Genomic DNA, 16698 nt, shown 5'->3' on the forward strand with positions numbered 1-16698 from the left:
AATAATAAAGTATATTGTTTTAGACAAGTAATAAGAGCATGTGGTTCTAATGTTGATTTCATTAGTTTATAATAGATCATATATATAATATATTATATATTATATTATATAATATTAGATATATATTGTACTATATATATAATACAGTATATATAATATACTATATAATACATTATATATATATAATACACAGTATATATATACTATAATATACTATATTATATTATAGTATAATATTATATTTAATGCTATATATAACATTATAATATATAACATATATTAACAATATAATATATTATAGTTAATATTTTAGAAAATAAATCGAAAAGCGTTCGAACGTACTAGGAATTACGTTCGAACGTTTTGTGTATATAAGGTGGAAACAGAATGGCGAAACGTCATTTTCACCGTTATCATCTTCATTCTGTTGCATGCCGCTTCTCCTCTGTCGCCGCCGCCGTCAAACTCCGCCACAACCATTACTAAAAGGTAGGCATTCATCTTTTAATCAAATAACATGTATTTTATTTGAGATTTGGATTGAGTTTTGTTTAAAAAGTGATAAGTGGTGGCCGGATTTTCAACTCTATTTTTCGGCCACCACGACTTACCATTGGCCAAGTAGTCATCGTAGAAATGTTTCTTAAAGTGTATATTTCATTTCTACTGTGGCATTTCGGCATTTAGAACGTTGTAGATTAATTTTCGAGATTTCAATAATGGCTGAGTCGACTCAGCAATTCTGTCTCGTAACGTTCGAACGTTTCAACAAGATGTTCGAACATATGACGTTTCAATTACATAGCTGTTAAGGCTTATACGTTCGAACGTTCATTTTTTACATTCGGACGTTATTTTTTATAAATTTTACGTCCAAACGTTTAATGAATACGTCCGAACGTACTACTTTTTTAACTTTATTTAAGTTTCATCGTTTGAACGTAAATCATTTACGTTCGCACGTAAAACAATACCATGAACGTAAAAGATACACGTTCGAACGTATGTCGTTTAAATTTATTTGCTGTTTACGTTCGAACGTTTCACCAAGATGTTCGAACATACGACGTTACAATTATATAGCCGTTAAGGCTTATACGTTCGAACGTGTATTGTTTTACATTCGGACACTATTTTCGTAAAAATTACATCCAAACGTTTAATTATAATGTCCGAACGTACTACTTTTCTACTTTATTTATGCTTCAACGTTCAGACGTTCATATTTACGTTCGCACGTAAAACACATACGTTCAAACGTATAACATAAACGTTCGAACGTACCTCAGCCAATATTTATTTACTGCTTATGTTCGAACGTATATGTTATACCTACAATCGTATGTGTTTTGCTTGCGAACGTAAAGGAAACACGTCCGAACGTTTTATCTTAATGTTCGAACATATCTTTTACTATGTTCGAACGTTAATGCAGAGCAGCTTAAAATTAATACAAAAAATGCATCAATGTAAATAATTTTTTTTCTTTCTCTATTTTCAGGATATGGCTCATCCTCTGCATACTAGGAAACGAGGGAGGGAATGAGCCACTCAGGACACTGCTCGTATCGGGGCTCGTACTGTTATGGTAGAGCGAGAGGTCCTGATTAATGAGTTCGACGAACTCATTTGGGAGCAAACGAACCTGAGAGATGTTTTCCTCAGTAGAGGCTGGGGAAATATCTGCACATTGAGGGGGAATGTATACCCCTCAATGGTTCAGGAGTTCTATATGGGGATGTGTGTCATGCCTCATGACACATCCTCTCACACAGTGACTGTACGCAGTGTTTCCATTGAGATTTCACCAGATGTCATCGTCGAGCACCTCGAGATTCGTCGAGGAGACATCTGTACACGCTACATCCTGTGAAGATGTAGCCACTTCTGCATCATCTACTGGCGGCCCATTTGAGCCAGCATCAGCCAAAGATGCAGACCGATCAGAGGCCGAGGATACTGGCCTCGAGGCTCGAGATGATGACCGAGATGAGGATTTCTACATCCTCACCGGGAGGGACCGCATGCAGATCGAGAGGAAGAACGCATTCAACCAGAAACATCTGCTACCTTTCTTCTGCATGTTGCACCTTATTGTTGCAATAAACGTGGATCCTGTGGCACGTGGAGATTCCATAGATTTGCCACTTCACATCTTTGAGAGGATACGTTATGAGGCGAGCATCGTCTCCACGGATAATCTCTCATACAGTGTCCTGATCAGTTGGCTATTACTTGCACGAGGAGTGCCAACTCAGCCAGAGGAGCGGGTGAAAGATCAGATGAGCCCCCTCGACATGACCATGCATCAACGTAGCATTGGACAGGCTAAGGGACGTCAGCCACCCCCTGTAGAGGATATAGTTCCTCCGATGCAGCCTGAGCTAGGTCATGTGGGGAGTAGTAGTCAGCAGCCACCAAGTACATCTGTGGGAGATGCATGGCCTGCTTGGGTTAATGCGGTGATCTCACAGCTGACTGCGCATATCGATCATAAGATCGATCGATCGCTCGCGGCTATAGAGGCGTCTGTATCTGAGATCGCCCATCATGTAGGTATCCTCAACGACAAGGTTGATACCTTGACTGAGGAGGTACAGAGTTCGAATTTCGCAACCAACGCTATCATCTGAGTGTTGTTTAAGAAATTCGATCATATTTTATATTTTGCTTTTATTATTTATAAAGAAAAATATATATAAACATAAATATATATTTATATATTACAAATTGTGTATATATAAATATATACAAGTCAATTTTTTAGACTTGTTCACAAATTATGTACTATAAAAACCACATAATTTTTAAATTAGAGTCATTTAATTTAAATTTACAATCAACTTTTGAACGTTATTAATTAACTGTCAAACGTTGGCGCAAAACATTTCACGTTCGAACGTTAATTAATAATGTTTGAACGTTGGCGCCAAAACATTTCACGTTCGCACGTAAGTTGCCAGAATTTTCGAACGTATATTTGACGTTCGAACGTAAATTTCCAATACGTTCGAACGTTAAAAAAACTTCATCTGTCTTTAGTGACGGTTTTTAGAAACCGTCATAGAAAAGGCCTTTTAGTGACGGTTTGGAGATTATCACAATTTTCCAACCGTCACTAAAGACCAATTGTATTGTAGTGTCAATGTCGATGACATCACTACAATGACCTCTCTACCTCCTTAGTCATCACATGCAATATTGTCAAGACAATTTTTAATTAGTACGAACATATCATTTTCATATCGGTTCACATGATGCAAAGTCCTTTAAAAAAATGTCAGATATAGTTTAATGAATACATTATACATTGTTTTTTTCTTTAAACATTTGATTTCTGTCTAACAGATTTTTATATTTAATGAATACAACAAATTATTGGTGGGTAGTTGTGAAAATGAATATGACTAATAATCAATGAAAATTTTGAGTGTCAATTGTAGTATATGCACGTGGTGTCAATGTCCAACGCCCATTTTAAATGTTGATGTCATGGACATTGCAATGACTTCCTATCTTCTTGTCATCACATGCAATGCCAAGTCCTTTTTTAAAATGCTAAATACAATTTTAAATTATGCTAAATAAAATGTAAAAAATAAGTTGACGTTAGTGGGTCCACAAGAACCACAAGACTTGTCAAATTTTTACTAGTGATAATTTTGACATCACTACCTACAACATATGACCTCTACCTCCTTCGCATCATCACATGCAATGCCAATGCAATTTTTAATACAAACACATCATTTTCATATCGACAGAGATTACTGGTGTCATATTTAATGAATACAACAAATTATTGGTGTCAATTATGTCGAACGTCCATGTGGTGTCAACGTTTGGCATTAAGGCATTAAATCAACGTCGATGACATCATTACAATGACGTCCAATGGCCTCTTGCGTGGTACCATTGGAGGGTCATTTGCAAGTTCGCGACCCATCCACTCTGGAAAGTTAATAGAAAGACTTTGTTTAATTCAACGCAATATCATTACAATTTTTAGTAGAAAAATATCGTTTTCATTTCGGTTCACATGTAAAGTCCTTTATTTTACTTTTTTTTCTTCGGAGTCCTACTTATAATTTTAGGACTTGCAAACAGCGCATGCATACTTTATTTAAAAAATCGCAAGACTTATCGTTAAAAAGTAAATATAGATTACAACTTTTATTTGAAAATATGTTAATCAAGTCAAATAAGTTGTGAGTATCAATTCAATCCGTTTACATAAAACGGGTTAAAATATGTCATGTCGCGCATGTTGTGTAGACTCCTTTATAATGAATTATTAAATGGATTAAAATCAGTTGTGTCTTGTCACACATTATTTAAAGAGTGAGGCTACTATGCCGCCCCACTCTTACCGTTGGGTTTTTTTTTTTTCTTTTCACATTTTTTTAATACATTTAAATACTTTTAAAAAATAAAAAAAATATATATCAATACACTTAAAATCACTTCCTTAATCACTAAGTAAAAAAAAAATGCAAGCGGTCAACTTGAGCGGTAAGAGTGAGGCGGCAGACTATCATTTCCCTTATTTAAATAGGTTGTGTTAGATTTTGAAAATTTGATCCATTTAGCTAAATATATTAAACGGGTCAAAATGAGTTGTGTCATATCACACATTATTTAAATAGGTTGTATTAGGTTTTAAAAATTTGATCCATTTAACTAAATAAATCGTATTTGAGTTGACTTATATAGTTAAATATTCATGACTTGACACTATACGAGCACGACCACTGAACACAAATTGTCACCCCTAGTTATAATCAATTCTCAAGTGTTTGTCAAGTAGATTTGTTTCTAGTCAAATCAAATACTAGAAACAAATCAACTTTTAAATACTTTTGTGTGTACACTTGGAGTATCTCAAGATTTTAAGAATAGTAGTGAAATTGATTGAGGGAAAATGTACTTATATTATGTTTTGAGAAATAAGAGAGAAAAAGTTGAATAAAAATTATATTATAAAATTAAAAATGGTTTGAATATAAATTTTTAATATAATTTTATTTTAAAATTTGTAGAAATTGTATTGATTTTTATATGTTGTTTTGAAGTTTGTAAAAATTATATTGATTTTTGTATCTGAATATCATGATTAGATACTTAATAGATGAAAAAACTAAAATTTGAAATTGATAAGTGTTTTATATTTAAGTGATATTAGGAATAAAATTATAAGAGTTTTAAAAATTTTGAGAATCTTAATAATTCTCATGGTGTCCAAACATGTCCTAAATATAATACGTTCTACTGATCATGTAAACTTCTCCGTTTGTAATTTTCTTTTCAAATTTAGAACTTCTATAAAGTTTATTAACCACATTATATATAGAAATATAGTTGATTTACAAAATGATCTTCCAGACGTGGCTTATATAATATATTTAATTTTTTTTATATAATATATATATTAAATTATAAAACTACATTGCAAATCTCAAACACATCTCACATATCTAATTGAGGCGGGCCCGGAATGGATTACTCGACCTAGCTCGTTTAAGGAGATATGGCAACAACTAACAAGACGGGCAGAGCGAGAAGTTGTTTCTCTATATATAGCGCGCCCTCTAATGTTAAAGAGTCGCACAGTGAATTAAAGATCTGCATTTGACAATTTCCAAAGTTCGGAAAGCCCTTTAATTTGTCCTTTATCTGAGTGCATGCGCATAAAGCTTGCTGGACTTCTGTTGTATCAGGTTCAACTAAATCTCTTCCTCTCATTCTCAGGTTTATTTCATTAATTTCTTTTATTCTTTTATGCACATCGATCGATCCATGTTCTAGCTAGCTCTATATATATACATATATAGTGAGGATCTTGTGTTTGTCAGCAGGATGTTTCAGAATAGCAACTTGATATATAGATGGCAGGAGAATCAACAAGTTTTGATGGTCAGGAACATGGTGGTAAAAGATTGTCTGAGAAAATCGTAGGTATGATAGAAAACTTAGATCTACTCCCAGCATCATCTCATAAACATTGCTGTATCTACAAGGTTTCAGATCACATTCGCAAATCGAACGAAGAAGCTTATACTCCTCAGGTAATATCAATAGGGCCTTTTCATCGTAATAAGAGCCGAAAGTTGCAAAAGATGGAAGACTTTAAATTGAGATATCTCAAGAGTTTCACAGACCGAGCCGAAACAAAGTTGGAAGATATAGTGAGCACTATAAAAGGTGCGGAAGAAAGTGTTCGGGAATGTTATTCGGAGACTATACCACTTGGAAGTGATGAATTTGTGGAAATGATCCTGGTTGATGCGAGCTTCATTATCGAGTATTTCTGGAGAAACAAGACGAAAGGGAACTGGACCGACTACGACCAAGAAATATTAAAGCCGTGGTTGTGCAATAGGATGCAGATGGACTTGATATTACTTGAAAATCAGCTTCCTTTCTTTATTATTGAAATAATATATGACATTGCATTTCCATCTCGCTCAAAAGAAGGCCACCCCTTCATTGAGCTTAGCTTTTGTCAGTTTGAATATTACAACGTTCAAAATTTTCGTCATTCCGAGTCGGAAAAAATATTTCACTTCACTGACTTGGTTAGAAACTTTTGCATGCCTCCTCCCGAAAGGCGACCGCAAAGAGGTTATCGAAATATGAGGGAAATGTACAGTGCAGCCCAGCTGGATAAGGTAGGATTGAAGTTTAAGAAGAGAGAATCAAGCAATATTAATTGGTCACCTCTTGAACTTGAACTAAAATATGCAGACGGAGTGCTGGAAATCCCACCCTTTCAGTTAGACAGTAGCACGGAGATTTATGCTCGGAACCTCGTCGCCTTTGAGGAATGTCACTATCGTTCAGATGCATATATTACTGATTACTATATCCTGTTAAGTATGCTTATCAAAACAGTCAAAGATATAGATGTACTTGTACGAGAGCAGATCATCCATAATTGGCTGGATGGCGTCGTGGCTACTTCAATGATCAACAAGCTGTCCGGCGAAAAACTTTTCTATTTCCAAATGAACTCTGATTATCACGGGATGGCTGAAAAGTTGAACAAATTCTATAATAATCAGTCAAAGCCGATCATCACCTTCAGACGTGTTTTATTTCGCTCGCCTTTGACCGGTGCTACTACCATATCCGCTTCTGTTATGTTGATTCTCACTTTCGTGCAATGTGTATGCTATCTCCTATCGCTGAAGTCGGTCTTTTAAGCTTGTTTATTTAAAGCTTGCCCCTTGGTGGCTCGTACCACCCCTTGTGAGGGGCTTGCCTTGTATGAAAGATTAAATGGTGTACGTGCATATGGTAATAAATGAACAATAATTATTTATTTTATTCTCTTTTTGTTTTTAGGAATAACTATTCTTCAAATGTACGTTGGAATAATAAAAGGTTCAAGTGAAATGAATAATTGTTCTGGATATGATATTATCAATTTGGTTGGAAATATATAATATAAATATATATATATTGTAATCACAAAATTGTTTTAACCTATCTTTACAAATAAATTAATAATTATATAAAAAATAGTGTAAATTATAAAGTAATTTTTTGATCTTTGTAAAATAATAGTATGGATATATATCATTATTCAGTGTCAAAATGCCACATATCCATCCATTGGCTTGTAGTCCAAGTGATATATCCTTCCTTCATATATAATAACAAAAAGTACAAACTTAATCATCACACATGACGCATACGTGCTACATAAACCATTATGTAATATATACATATATATATATATATATATATGCTGGGGATAAAAATAATGTACATCCATAATATATTACCGTGAGATTAATGTAATTATTGCCAATTTTGCAAGTTCAAATAATAATAATAATAATAATAGCAATCATTTCCAAATAAATTAATGTACAAACTTTTGTTTGTAATCTCGTACATTCATGATGATTATTAATTAGAGTTTGCGGTTTACGAACCAAATTATATTAAATTGCAGCGGGCCCGACGCAATGGGTTACTCAACAACGTTTTAGTCTTATTTGTTTTTCATATGAGATGATATGAGTTGAGATTAAAATTAAAAGTTAAATAAAATATTATTAGAATATATTTTTTTTAATATTATTTTTATTTTGAGGTTTGAAAAAATTGAATTGTTTATTTTATTTTTTATGAAAATTTGAAAAAATTATGATAATTAGATAAGTTTTTTTTTTTTTGATAGGTAACATAACTTACATTAAAAAACAGGAGATTACAGACATTTATCAAGCCATAGGGTTTGAGAAAGAAAGTCTGAAATACAATCCCACCACATAGCAATATCGTCAACATGAATCGCATAACGAGCTAAACAGTGCGCTGCCCTATTTCCTTCTCTATGAGCATAGACAAAATTACATTTAACAAAATGCTGAGAAAGAGTTTTTATCTCACTATATAACAGCCCAAGTAGGGAGTCTTCCATGGAGTGACGTTGCAATGCCTCAACCACTAACAAGCAGTCAGACTCAACTTCGATGTTTGCAATACCCATACTTGAGCATTACTGTAGCCCTCTGAAAACAGCAGTAAGTTCAGTAACTTCTGGCTCCTCAATCTCGTGTTCAAGTTTGCTGGCAACCATTAGAACGTTGCCCTTATCGTCACGTAATATGCAACCCATACCGGATTTTCCCACCTCTCCAAAGACCGCCCCATTCACATTTAACTTTAGAAAACCTGCTAAAGGAGGTTTCCAATGAAAATGTTTGTTCAACAGGAACTTAGGCAGGGTTCTTACCTCTTTAAAATTTCTGAGCAAACTCAAAGCATTGGCAGCTGCATTTCTAGGGATAGCAAGACCTGTTCAATGACCATTTTGTTTCGCCTATACCAAAAGCCTCATGCCAATGCAAAGAACACAGGCAGTTTGTCATTGAGGGCACCTTGACAGAGGGATAAAACGACATCAAAAAAACTCATATCAGCAGCGAAGTTCACCTCTGGTAAAATCTCCTTCCAAGTACACTGTAAATTGCTACAACTTAACAAAGCATGATTGAGGTCTTCACATTGAAAACCACAAAATCCACACTGGGCATCTATGAGAACATTCCTCTTTAATAGATTAGCTTTTGAGGGTAGGCCTTCTTTGCAAGCACGCCAAGCAAAAATTTTAATTTTACTCGGCACTAGCATCTTCCAAATCTATCTCCATACTGCCTTAGAAGAGCTTTCTGAAGAAGATTCAACCCCATATGAACCCAACCGTGTTTTAAGAAAACTATAGCAACTTTTAACGCTAAAGACTCTGTTTCGCTCATAGGCCCAGATTTGCTTGTCACAGTTGGCTCCTGGAAAGATCACTATCTTGAGGATATCGGACACTACATTTGGATTGAAGAGAGATCTCAGCTTGTGCATATCCCACCTTCTTGCATCAGCTTCAAAGAGAGTAGTAACAACATCTGTGTTATTAGTATCTGAGCCAACTAAGGATTCTGACAGTAGAGTCCCGTGCCCTGGAATCCACTGATCTAACCATACTCTTGCCAGGCTTCCATCACCAATCCTCCATCTACAGCCTTCAAGCATCCATTTCTTAGCTTCCCATATACCCCTCCAAGTGTAAGAGGGGTTCCTTCCTAGCCCAGTTTGAGAAAAAGAAGAATTAGGAAAATATTTAGATTTAAATAATCTGAAAAGTAGGGAGTTTTCATCTTGGAGCAGTCTCCACCCTTGTTTAGCCAAAAGAGCTAAATTAAAAAATCTAAGTTCTTTAAACCCCATCCCCCCCCCCCCCACACGACTTTGTCTCACACATACGAGACACCCTTTGGCCCACCAAGTAACGATCCCTCTCTGTCTCGGTTACTTTCCTTTTTCGCGTGCCCAGAGACACCCTTTCCTCCTTCTGTTTCACAGCTGTTTGGTGAAAGGAGGACACCCTTTTCCATTTTCGGCTGAACATTCCATCAGGCCCGTTAACTACGTGGGTTGCTTCTGGCAGCACTTGTTTTGCTATAGACCCAAGGTCAAAAACCTTGGGCCCATACGATACTGCATCTATTGGGCTTTGAGACTTCAGGGCCCCTTCCATAAGCCCCTCAGTAGTAGGAAACTGGGGAATTTCTTCAGTCACCTGGGGTTCGGAATCCATGACCTGAGTTTCCGCCACCCCCTTTCCTTTACTCGTGGCAATCGCTCTCTTCACTTCCCTTTTGTTCAATACTCCACCCGTATTACCTACCAGATGTTCAGCTGATGTCTCCGACGAAACCTCCCCTTCCATTGCAGGATCTGTGTGATGATTCGCTGAATCCAACTTGGCTCTGGGTTGAGAGACCCTACTACGATCTCCAGGCCCCAACGCCCTCAACCAAGCACCATATGGAAATTCTACAGCTTCAGAAGAGCGAGTTCCACCCCCCTGGGGACAGTTCTTATCCGCACGACCTATGCATCCACATCTATAATAGAAGTTGGGCATCCTTTCATAGGAGAAGCGTACCCAAAAGGATTTACCAGCTCCAATGTCTATTTTGGTACCTCGTAGTAAAGGTTTGAAAACATTAATTGCTATCCAAACACGCATAAACTCGCCCCATGCTATTTCCCTTTCAGCCAAGTCAACCTCCTCTACCCGGCCAACTTTGTTTCCAATCAGACGACCCACATACTCATTCCTTGCCATAAATGGAAGGTCATGTAATCTAATCCAAAACAAAGCTTCTGAAAAGGAAATCTGATAGGCCTGCTGACCTCCCTCAACTTCCTTCATCAGAATGAGGTGCTTATCAAAAGACCTGGGGCCCTCTCTAAGGACCCTTTCTTTATCCCGGATATCATCAAACTCAACAAGAAATAGCTCAGTATTCAGGTCCCTGAATCGGACCCTGTGCGCAGGTCTCCAAGCCTTCCTCATCGTAGCCTTAAACATTTCCCTATTGAAATATTTTCCAGTAAACAACTTTAGGATCAAACACTTTCCCCCACATAGTACACCATTTTCCAACTTATCTGGTTCCACCACCACCTTCGCATTCTCCTCTTCCGTGAGCGACAAACGCTGGTATAAATCATTCAGAGAACCCTCCATTGCTTAGGAAAGTAGAGCACCAGGCAAAAAAAGAAAACTGCACACAGACAATATTTTCGCCTCTACTAGGAAAACCTAGAGAGGAAAACCTCCGATAATTAGATAAGTTGAGAGGAATTGTAAAAACAAACAATGCATGTTAAAATTTTATGCATCTGGCTGTGTATTTTGAGGAAAAAATTAACTTTGCTATATATATATATATATATATATATATATATATATATATATATAGTATTCTCAGATTTTGGAAGCTATGTAGTTTTTTCCTAAATTATTTTTTAATTACTTGTTTTCTTCTTTGCTTCTTTTAAATGTTTCTATTTTTTATATACATATTACAAATGTGATAACATGTGTTTTGTCTTTTCTTACTCTATTTTACAACTTAATTTTCTACTGTTATTTATATCATTATCATTATTTTTACATTTTTATAATCATTTAAAAATGAGTTTATCATTAATAGAAAATTATAAATGTTGAAAACATTATGATTTATGAATATTAAATAATCTAAGAAATTAAAAAAAATCGAAGAGATGAATAGTTAGAAACATGAAGAAGACAACTTAACTCTTGTTTGAAAAAACAAAAATTGAAAAGAAATGAGTTAAAATAATAATAAATAAAGACGATTTTAATAGAATATAGAGCAAGATGCTACAAGATTTTAGAGAAATGAATAATTAAAATAGAGAATATGTATTTTTGACAAATAATATAGGGATGCCAAAATCCTGATCTAAAGGGATATCCAACATGGGAATGGAGAGAGAGATCTTGTAATATTATCCAATCCCCTTGGCAAATTGAATGAGGTTATATCTTTAGATGTAAAAGTTTGGTTAAAACTACGTGATTAAGTTAATAAATTTGGATAGGATTATGTGGCTAAAATGATAGAGTTTATCCTATCATTAAGTTTGAAATTTTGGATGAATGTAAATTATTTATTGACTTTATCTATAACAATATTAAGTTTATCTATGATGTATTAGAGGTTGTTTAGATAAATCATAAGGGTGAAAATCGAGTCCCAAGGAATTTGCAATTATCTAGAGAAGAGGTTCAATCGAAATCTGTTACTCCAGAAATCTGTTACTCCAGAGAAGATTTATCGCGAAATGTCAGCACTCCTAGTGAAACTAAAACTATTTTCAGATTGTTTATTTAAGGGATCATACTGGTTAGGATCTGTATATATTCAAATCTAGATATTTTCTAAATCACTTTCCAGTGCATCTTTTGGAGAGAAAATTTTTTGGAGAATTTTCATATTATTTCTCTCAAATAGTGTGATCGTGCTCCATATTGAAGAATTTATTGGTCAAGTTTCAGCCACTGGAGTTTCAAGAGAAAAGCCAATATTCGAAAATCATCAGAGGTTCTGGCTGTTAATACGATAGAAGACCAATTTGTTTCGTCAAGTAAGAGTGTCAATTGACAAAAGTTTTGTAATTAAGGTTTACTTGTAATTGATTTTTAAATAATAAAATTGACTTTTCTGAGTTTGGTTGTTCCGTAAGGTTTTACTTTAAAGAGTTCTTTAAAGGGTTTTCTTTCGATACTAATATTGGTGTTATGCAATTTTTTTACTTTACGTTATCGTTTAATTATTAAATAATTACATGATTAACGACTAACCAATTTGTTGAGTGAATTGATAGATATTTCCGCTGCATTACAATACAGGGGTACTTAGTTAATTTCAATTAGCATCAGAGCGTAGTTCACTCATTCGAGTGTGATCCGTTCCCCTATTGACCATGTCTTTATATGTCTCGTCACATTTTGATAGGGAAAACTATGCATATTAGAAAGTTCGTATGAGAGTTTTCCTCAAATCTATAGATGAAAGTATGTGGTATGCAATTGAGCGAGGATGGACTAAATCTGAGACAACTATTGATGCTTGGACAAGAGATGAGATCACCAATTCTAATTGGAATAGCAAGAGACTTAATATTATTTTTATGGCTGTATCTCCGAAAGAATTTAAGAGCATCTTCATGTACGAGATTGCTAAAGAAGCATGGAAAATCTTGGAAGTTACACATGAATGAACAAAAATTGTGAAAAACTCAAAATTACAATTGTTAACCTAAAAATTTGAAGAGATTAAGATGCTGGAAAATGAAAATTTTAATGATTTTTATGTGAAGTTTAACGATATTGTGAATTCCAAGTTCAATAAAGGAGAGAAGGTAAAAGATTCAAGAGTTGTGAGGAAGATCCTAATATCTCTACTTGAAAGATTTCGCCCAAAGGTGACTACTATAGAGGAAAGTAAGGATTTTGATGCAATTAAGGTTAAAGAACTAGTAGGTTCTCTACAAACCTATGAATCTTCTTTTCCTCAAACAAGAAGAGGTAAGTCCATTGCTTTCAAAATTTTGGAAGAAGATTGTTAAGATTTTTTTTATAAAGAAAATTTAAATTATGAGGACATACCACTTATTGCTAGAAAATTTAGGAAATTCATGTTTAACAAGAAAACAAATGGAAAGCAAAAGAGAGGTAAAGAATTTCCTACTAAAAAGAGTGATTTTAAAAATTGGAACAAAGATAAATCTGAATAAAAAGATAAAGTGAAGTGCTATGAATGCTTAGGTTATGGTCACATAAGAATTGAATGTCCAAACTTTAAAAAAAAATAAAGGAAAAGCACTAAATGTCACACTTAGTGACAGTTCAGAATCTGAAACTTCAAGTTCATCATCTGATAATGAAAATTCTTTTGTGGTTATCTCTATTGTTGTTAATGATTTTCCTGAAATTGTGCTAGTAAAATCTGAAAGTGAGTATGATGACAGTGACTCAGATATAGCTCTTGTTGATGCTCCCCATGAGCTAAGTATACATCAAGCTTATGATGATTTATGTAAAGAAGTGGTCAAATTGAAAAAACTGAACAAGAAGTTGTACAACAAAGTCAACAGTGGAGAATGATAAGAACAATCTTTCCAAAACATTGAAAAATACTAAAGTTAAGATATCAAGATTGAAGGCTCAAAATGATGCACTAGACAGAATTGAAGAGTTCTCAAGAGTGCTAACAAAAAACAGCAACACTGAAATTAGAAGAGATGCTTAGTATTCAAAAGCCCAACTGTGACCGTACTATGTTGGGGTATTCAACCTTCCAAGACAAAGATCCTTAAGGCTCATCATCCACTGCCACTACCTCTAAGGGTATTGTCTTTGTCAAAAGAAGTCAAGTTGTAGATGCTCCGAAAGAAGTCGCTTCAAAGTCATTTCTTTTTTAAAACTCTCATGGAAAATCAACCTCAAAAAGACTGATTCAAGGTAAGTTTGAAGGTAAGTTTATTCCTGCTCGTCATCATTGTGGTGTTGTTGGTCATATAAGGCCATATTGAATTAACTTGAATAAAGTGAAGAAAAATTGAGATGAAAGAAAGTTAAAAAGGAAGGGAAAGACTCTAGAAAATCAAGTTGATGAGATAAGTCAACAAATCACCTTCATGAGTCTAAAGCTTGGTGAACTAGTAGAATTTTGTCTTCACAACAAAGAAAAGATCATACAAAGTAGTGTTGATGAAAAGAATAGGCCAAAATTTAAAGCAAAGTGGGTGGTCATAGAAGATGTCGTGTCCCATTAATTAATAGAATCACTTGCATATTCTTACATTCATTGCATTTCATTAGTCTAGGACATGCATTTTATTTTTCTGTTTTTAATTTATGTTTCTGTTTTGAGTTTTTAAATAAGAAAAATATAATATAAAAACTTTTTGGTTTGTTTCTAACTTTTTTTTTTTTTTTTTGGAAGTGTATGCTTGATATGTCAAAGTTTTGGGAACGTGTTCTCACAAAATAAAATTATGACCTTATGCATCTCTTTATTTTGTGCAATTCACTTTGTGCATACTAACCCTATTGGTCATCTTGACAAAGTTTATTTGCAAAGCAGTGTGAGGAACTTATATGTATGCACCTTATAATTAAGTCCTATATTGTTTATTGATATGCTCACCATAGAGAAAATACATGTCTCAGACTAATACTAGTTGAACCTAATACAATAATAAAGAGATCTCTCATTGCCAAACACAAATGGTTGATTTGTATAGAAAAATTCAGTGTTAAATCATTGCGAAAAAATACAAACACTTTACATGGATCTATCCTTAAGTCCTTATAAAAAGAATCGCTTCTCAAATCATTGTGGAAAAAGATGAGCAACAAAAATGGACATAAAAAAGGGAGTTATATGATCTAGTGTTTGGAGGAGATACTCAAGTATCTAGGCCATAGCATAAAATTTAACTTTTGAGGTAAATGACAATACCTCGGGAGCATCTATAAGAAGAAAATACTTATGAATAATATTATCAAAAATATATTGAAGAGAAAAATAAAGAAATAGTTACTATTCTACATAGGTTTGCTCACTCACACACTCACATGAACTTTAACATTGATGATCTTATGAAGTATGAACATCCATGGTGATTGTTGCAAATAAGACAGTGTACTCTATTGAATTTTTTTTGTGAGTGACACTATATTTGAACTAGGATGCATCTAGGCATGTTACTTGCCCCATTGCTTATATATATAAAAATAAAAATTTTGTTAAATTTTTTATTATTTTTATTATTTATTTATTTTGGTTTATATAAAATAAATATGAAAATATAAAATATATTTTGGTCAGTGTTGAGTAGGTGCTGCATTAAATCCATAAGTTTGGCAGAAGTAGAATGGGCATTTGTTTTGCTAAGTCCTAGAGGGACTCTATCGAATAACCCATGCACGGCAATAGTCACTTAAGTGTTTTAGTCCCATACAAGTACATGCCCAGAACTTACCTCCAGATATTATTTCCCCTTCACTTGCGGGATCTCACCCAAACACATGGCACCTTCATTTTCAAGGTGTAGCCGTATCCCACTTCACACTTATCGGTTTTGTGCTTCTCGTGATTAAAACACAGAATACATACTTCTAATCTATGTTTCTCCATCACGGTAATGCTCTTATTTTATTCAAATCCTTCTCACTCTCCAGGTCTAGGGTTTGGTGCATATATATATAAATATATATGAGGAGGCGGATAGGGAGCTTTCAAGTTCATCGATTCAGTTGGCATCTTAGAGACGGAGAGAGGAAATCTGACTAGATCAAATGGCTAAATTGAAATGGCAAGTGGATGGGGATTGTAACTCCAAATTTTTTTCATGTACTTTTAGCAAATGAAAGACGTAAAAGAGTTCAAGAAGTGAGGTCACCCACCAGGATTGTTTTTGAGTCACCTGAACAGATTCACCAAGGTATTGTTGACTTCTTTACTAATTTCCCTCAAGGGGATTCGCCCAGAGAGTCTCCTAATTTGTCTTACTTAATATCGCCGATAATTTTGGAGGAAGAATGTGGCCGTCTTTGCTCAGTTCCAACTATGGAGGAAATTTTAGATGCAGTGTCCTCTATTCCGCCTAATAGTGCTCCGGGGCCTGATGGTTTTGGTTCAGCTTTTTTTAAGAGTTGTTGGGAGATAGTGAAATTTGATGTCTTGGATGCCATTTATGAATTTTTCAACTATAAACATCTTCTGAGATTTTTTTTTTTTCTACTTCATACCTTGTTTTAATCCCGAAGGTAGATGCCCCAATGGGTTTTGATAAGTTCAG

At 34.5% G+C, this 16698-nt stretch overlaps 1 protein-coding gene across 4 annotated transcripts; it reads left to right on the forward strand.

Annotated features, from left to right (window-relative positions):
• The first annotated feature begins 5583 nt into the window (after window positions 1–5583).
• LOC121242583 (UPF0481 protein At3g47200-like) lies at window positions 5584–7321 on the forward strand. Of its 4 annotated transcripts, none has more exons than XM_041140480.1 (2): window positions 5584–5717; window positions 5856–7321. In XM_041140480.1, the coding sequence occupies exon 2, from the start codon at window positions 5886–5888 to the stop codon at window positions 7200–7202; it is 1317 nt and encodes a 438-aa protein (XP_040996414.1). In that variant the 5' UTR covers window positions 5584–5717; window positions 5856–5885; the 3' UTR covers window positions 7203–7321. The 4 variants fall into 4 exon arrangements, with proteins under 4 accessions (XP_040996414.1, XP_040996417.1, XP_040996415.1 ...); XM_041140483.1 differs by having other exon boundaries at window positions 5589–5717; window positions 5853–7321; XM_041140481.1 differs by having other exon boundaries at window positions 5600–5748.
• Window positions 7322–16698: the final 9377 nt, after the last annotated feature.

The sequence above is a fragment of the Juglans microcarpa x Juglans regia genome, chromosome 8D, assembly GCF_004785595.1.
Source record: "Juglans microcarpa x Juglans regia isolate MS1-56 chromosome 8D, Jm3101_v1.0, whole genome shotgun sequence".
NCBI lineage: Eukaryota > Viridiplantae > Streptophyta > Magnoliopsida > Fagales > Juglandaceae > Juglans > Juglans microcarpa x Juglans regia.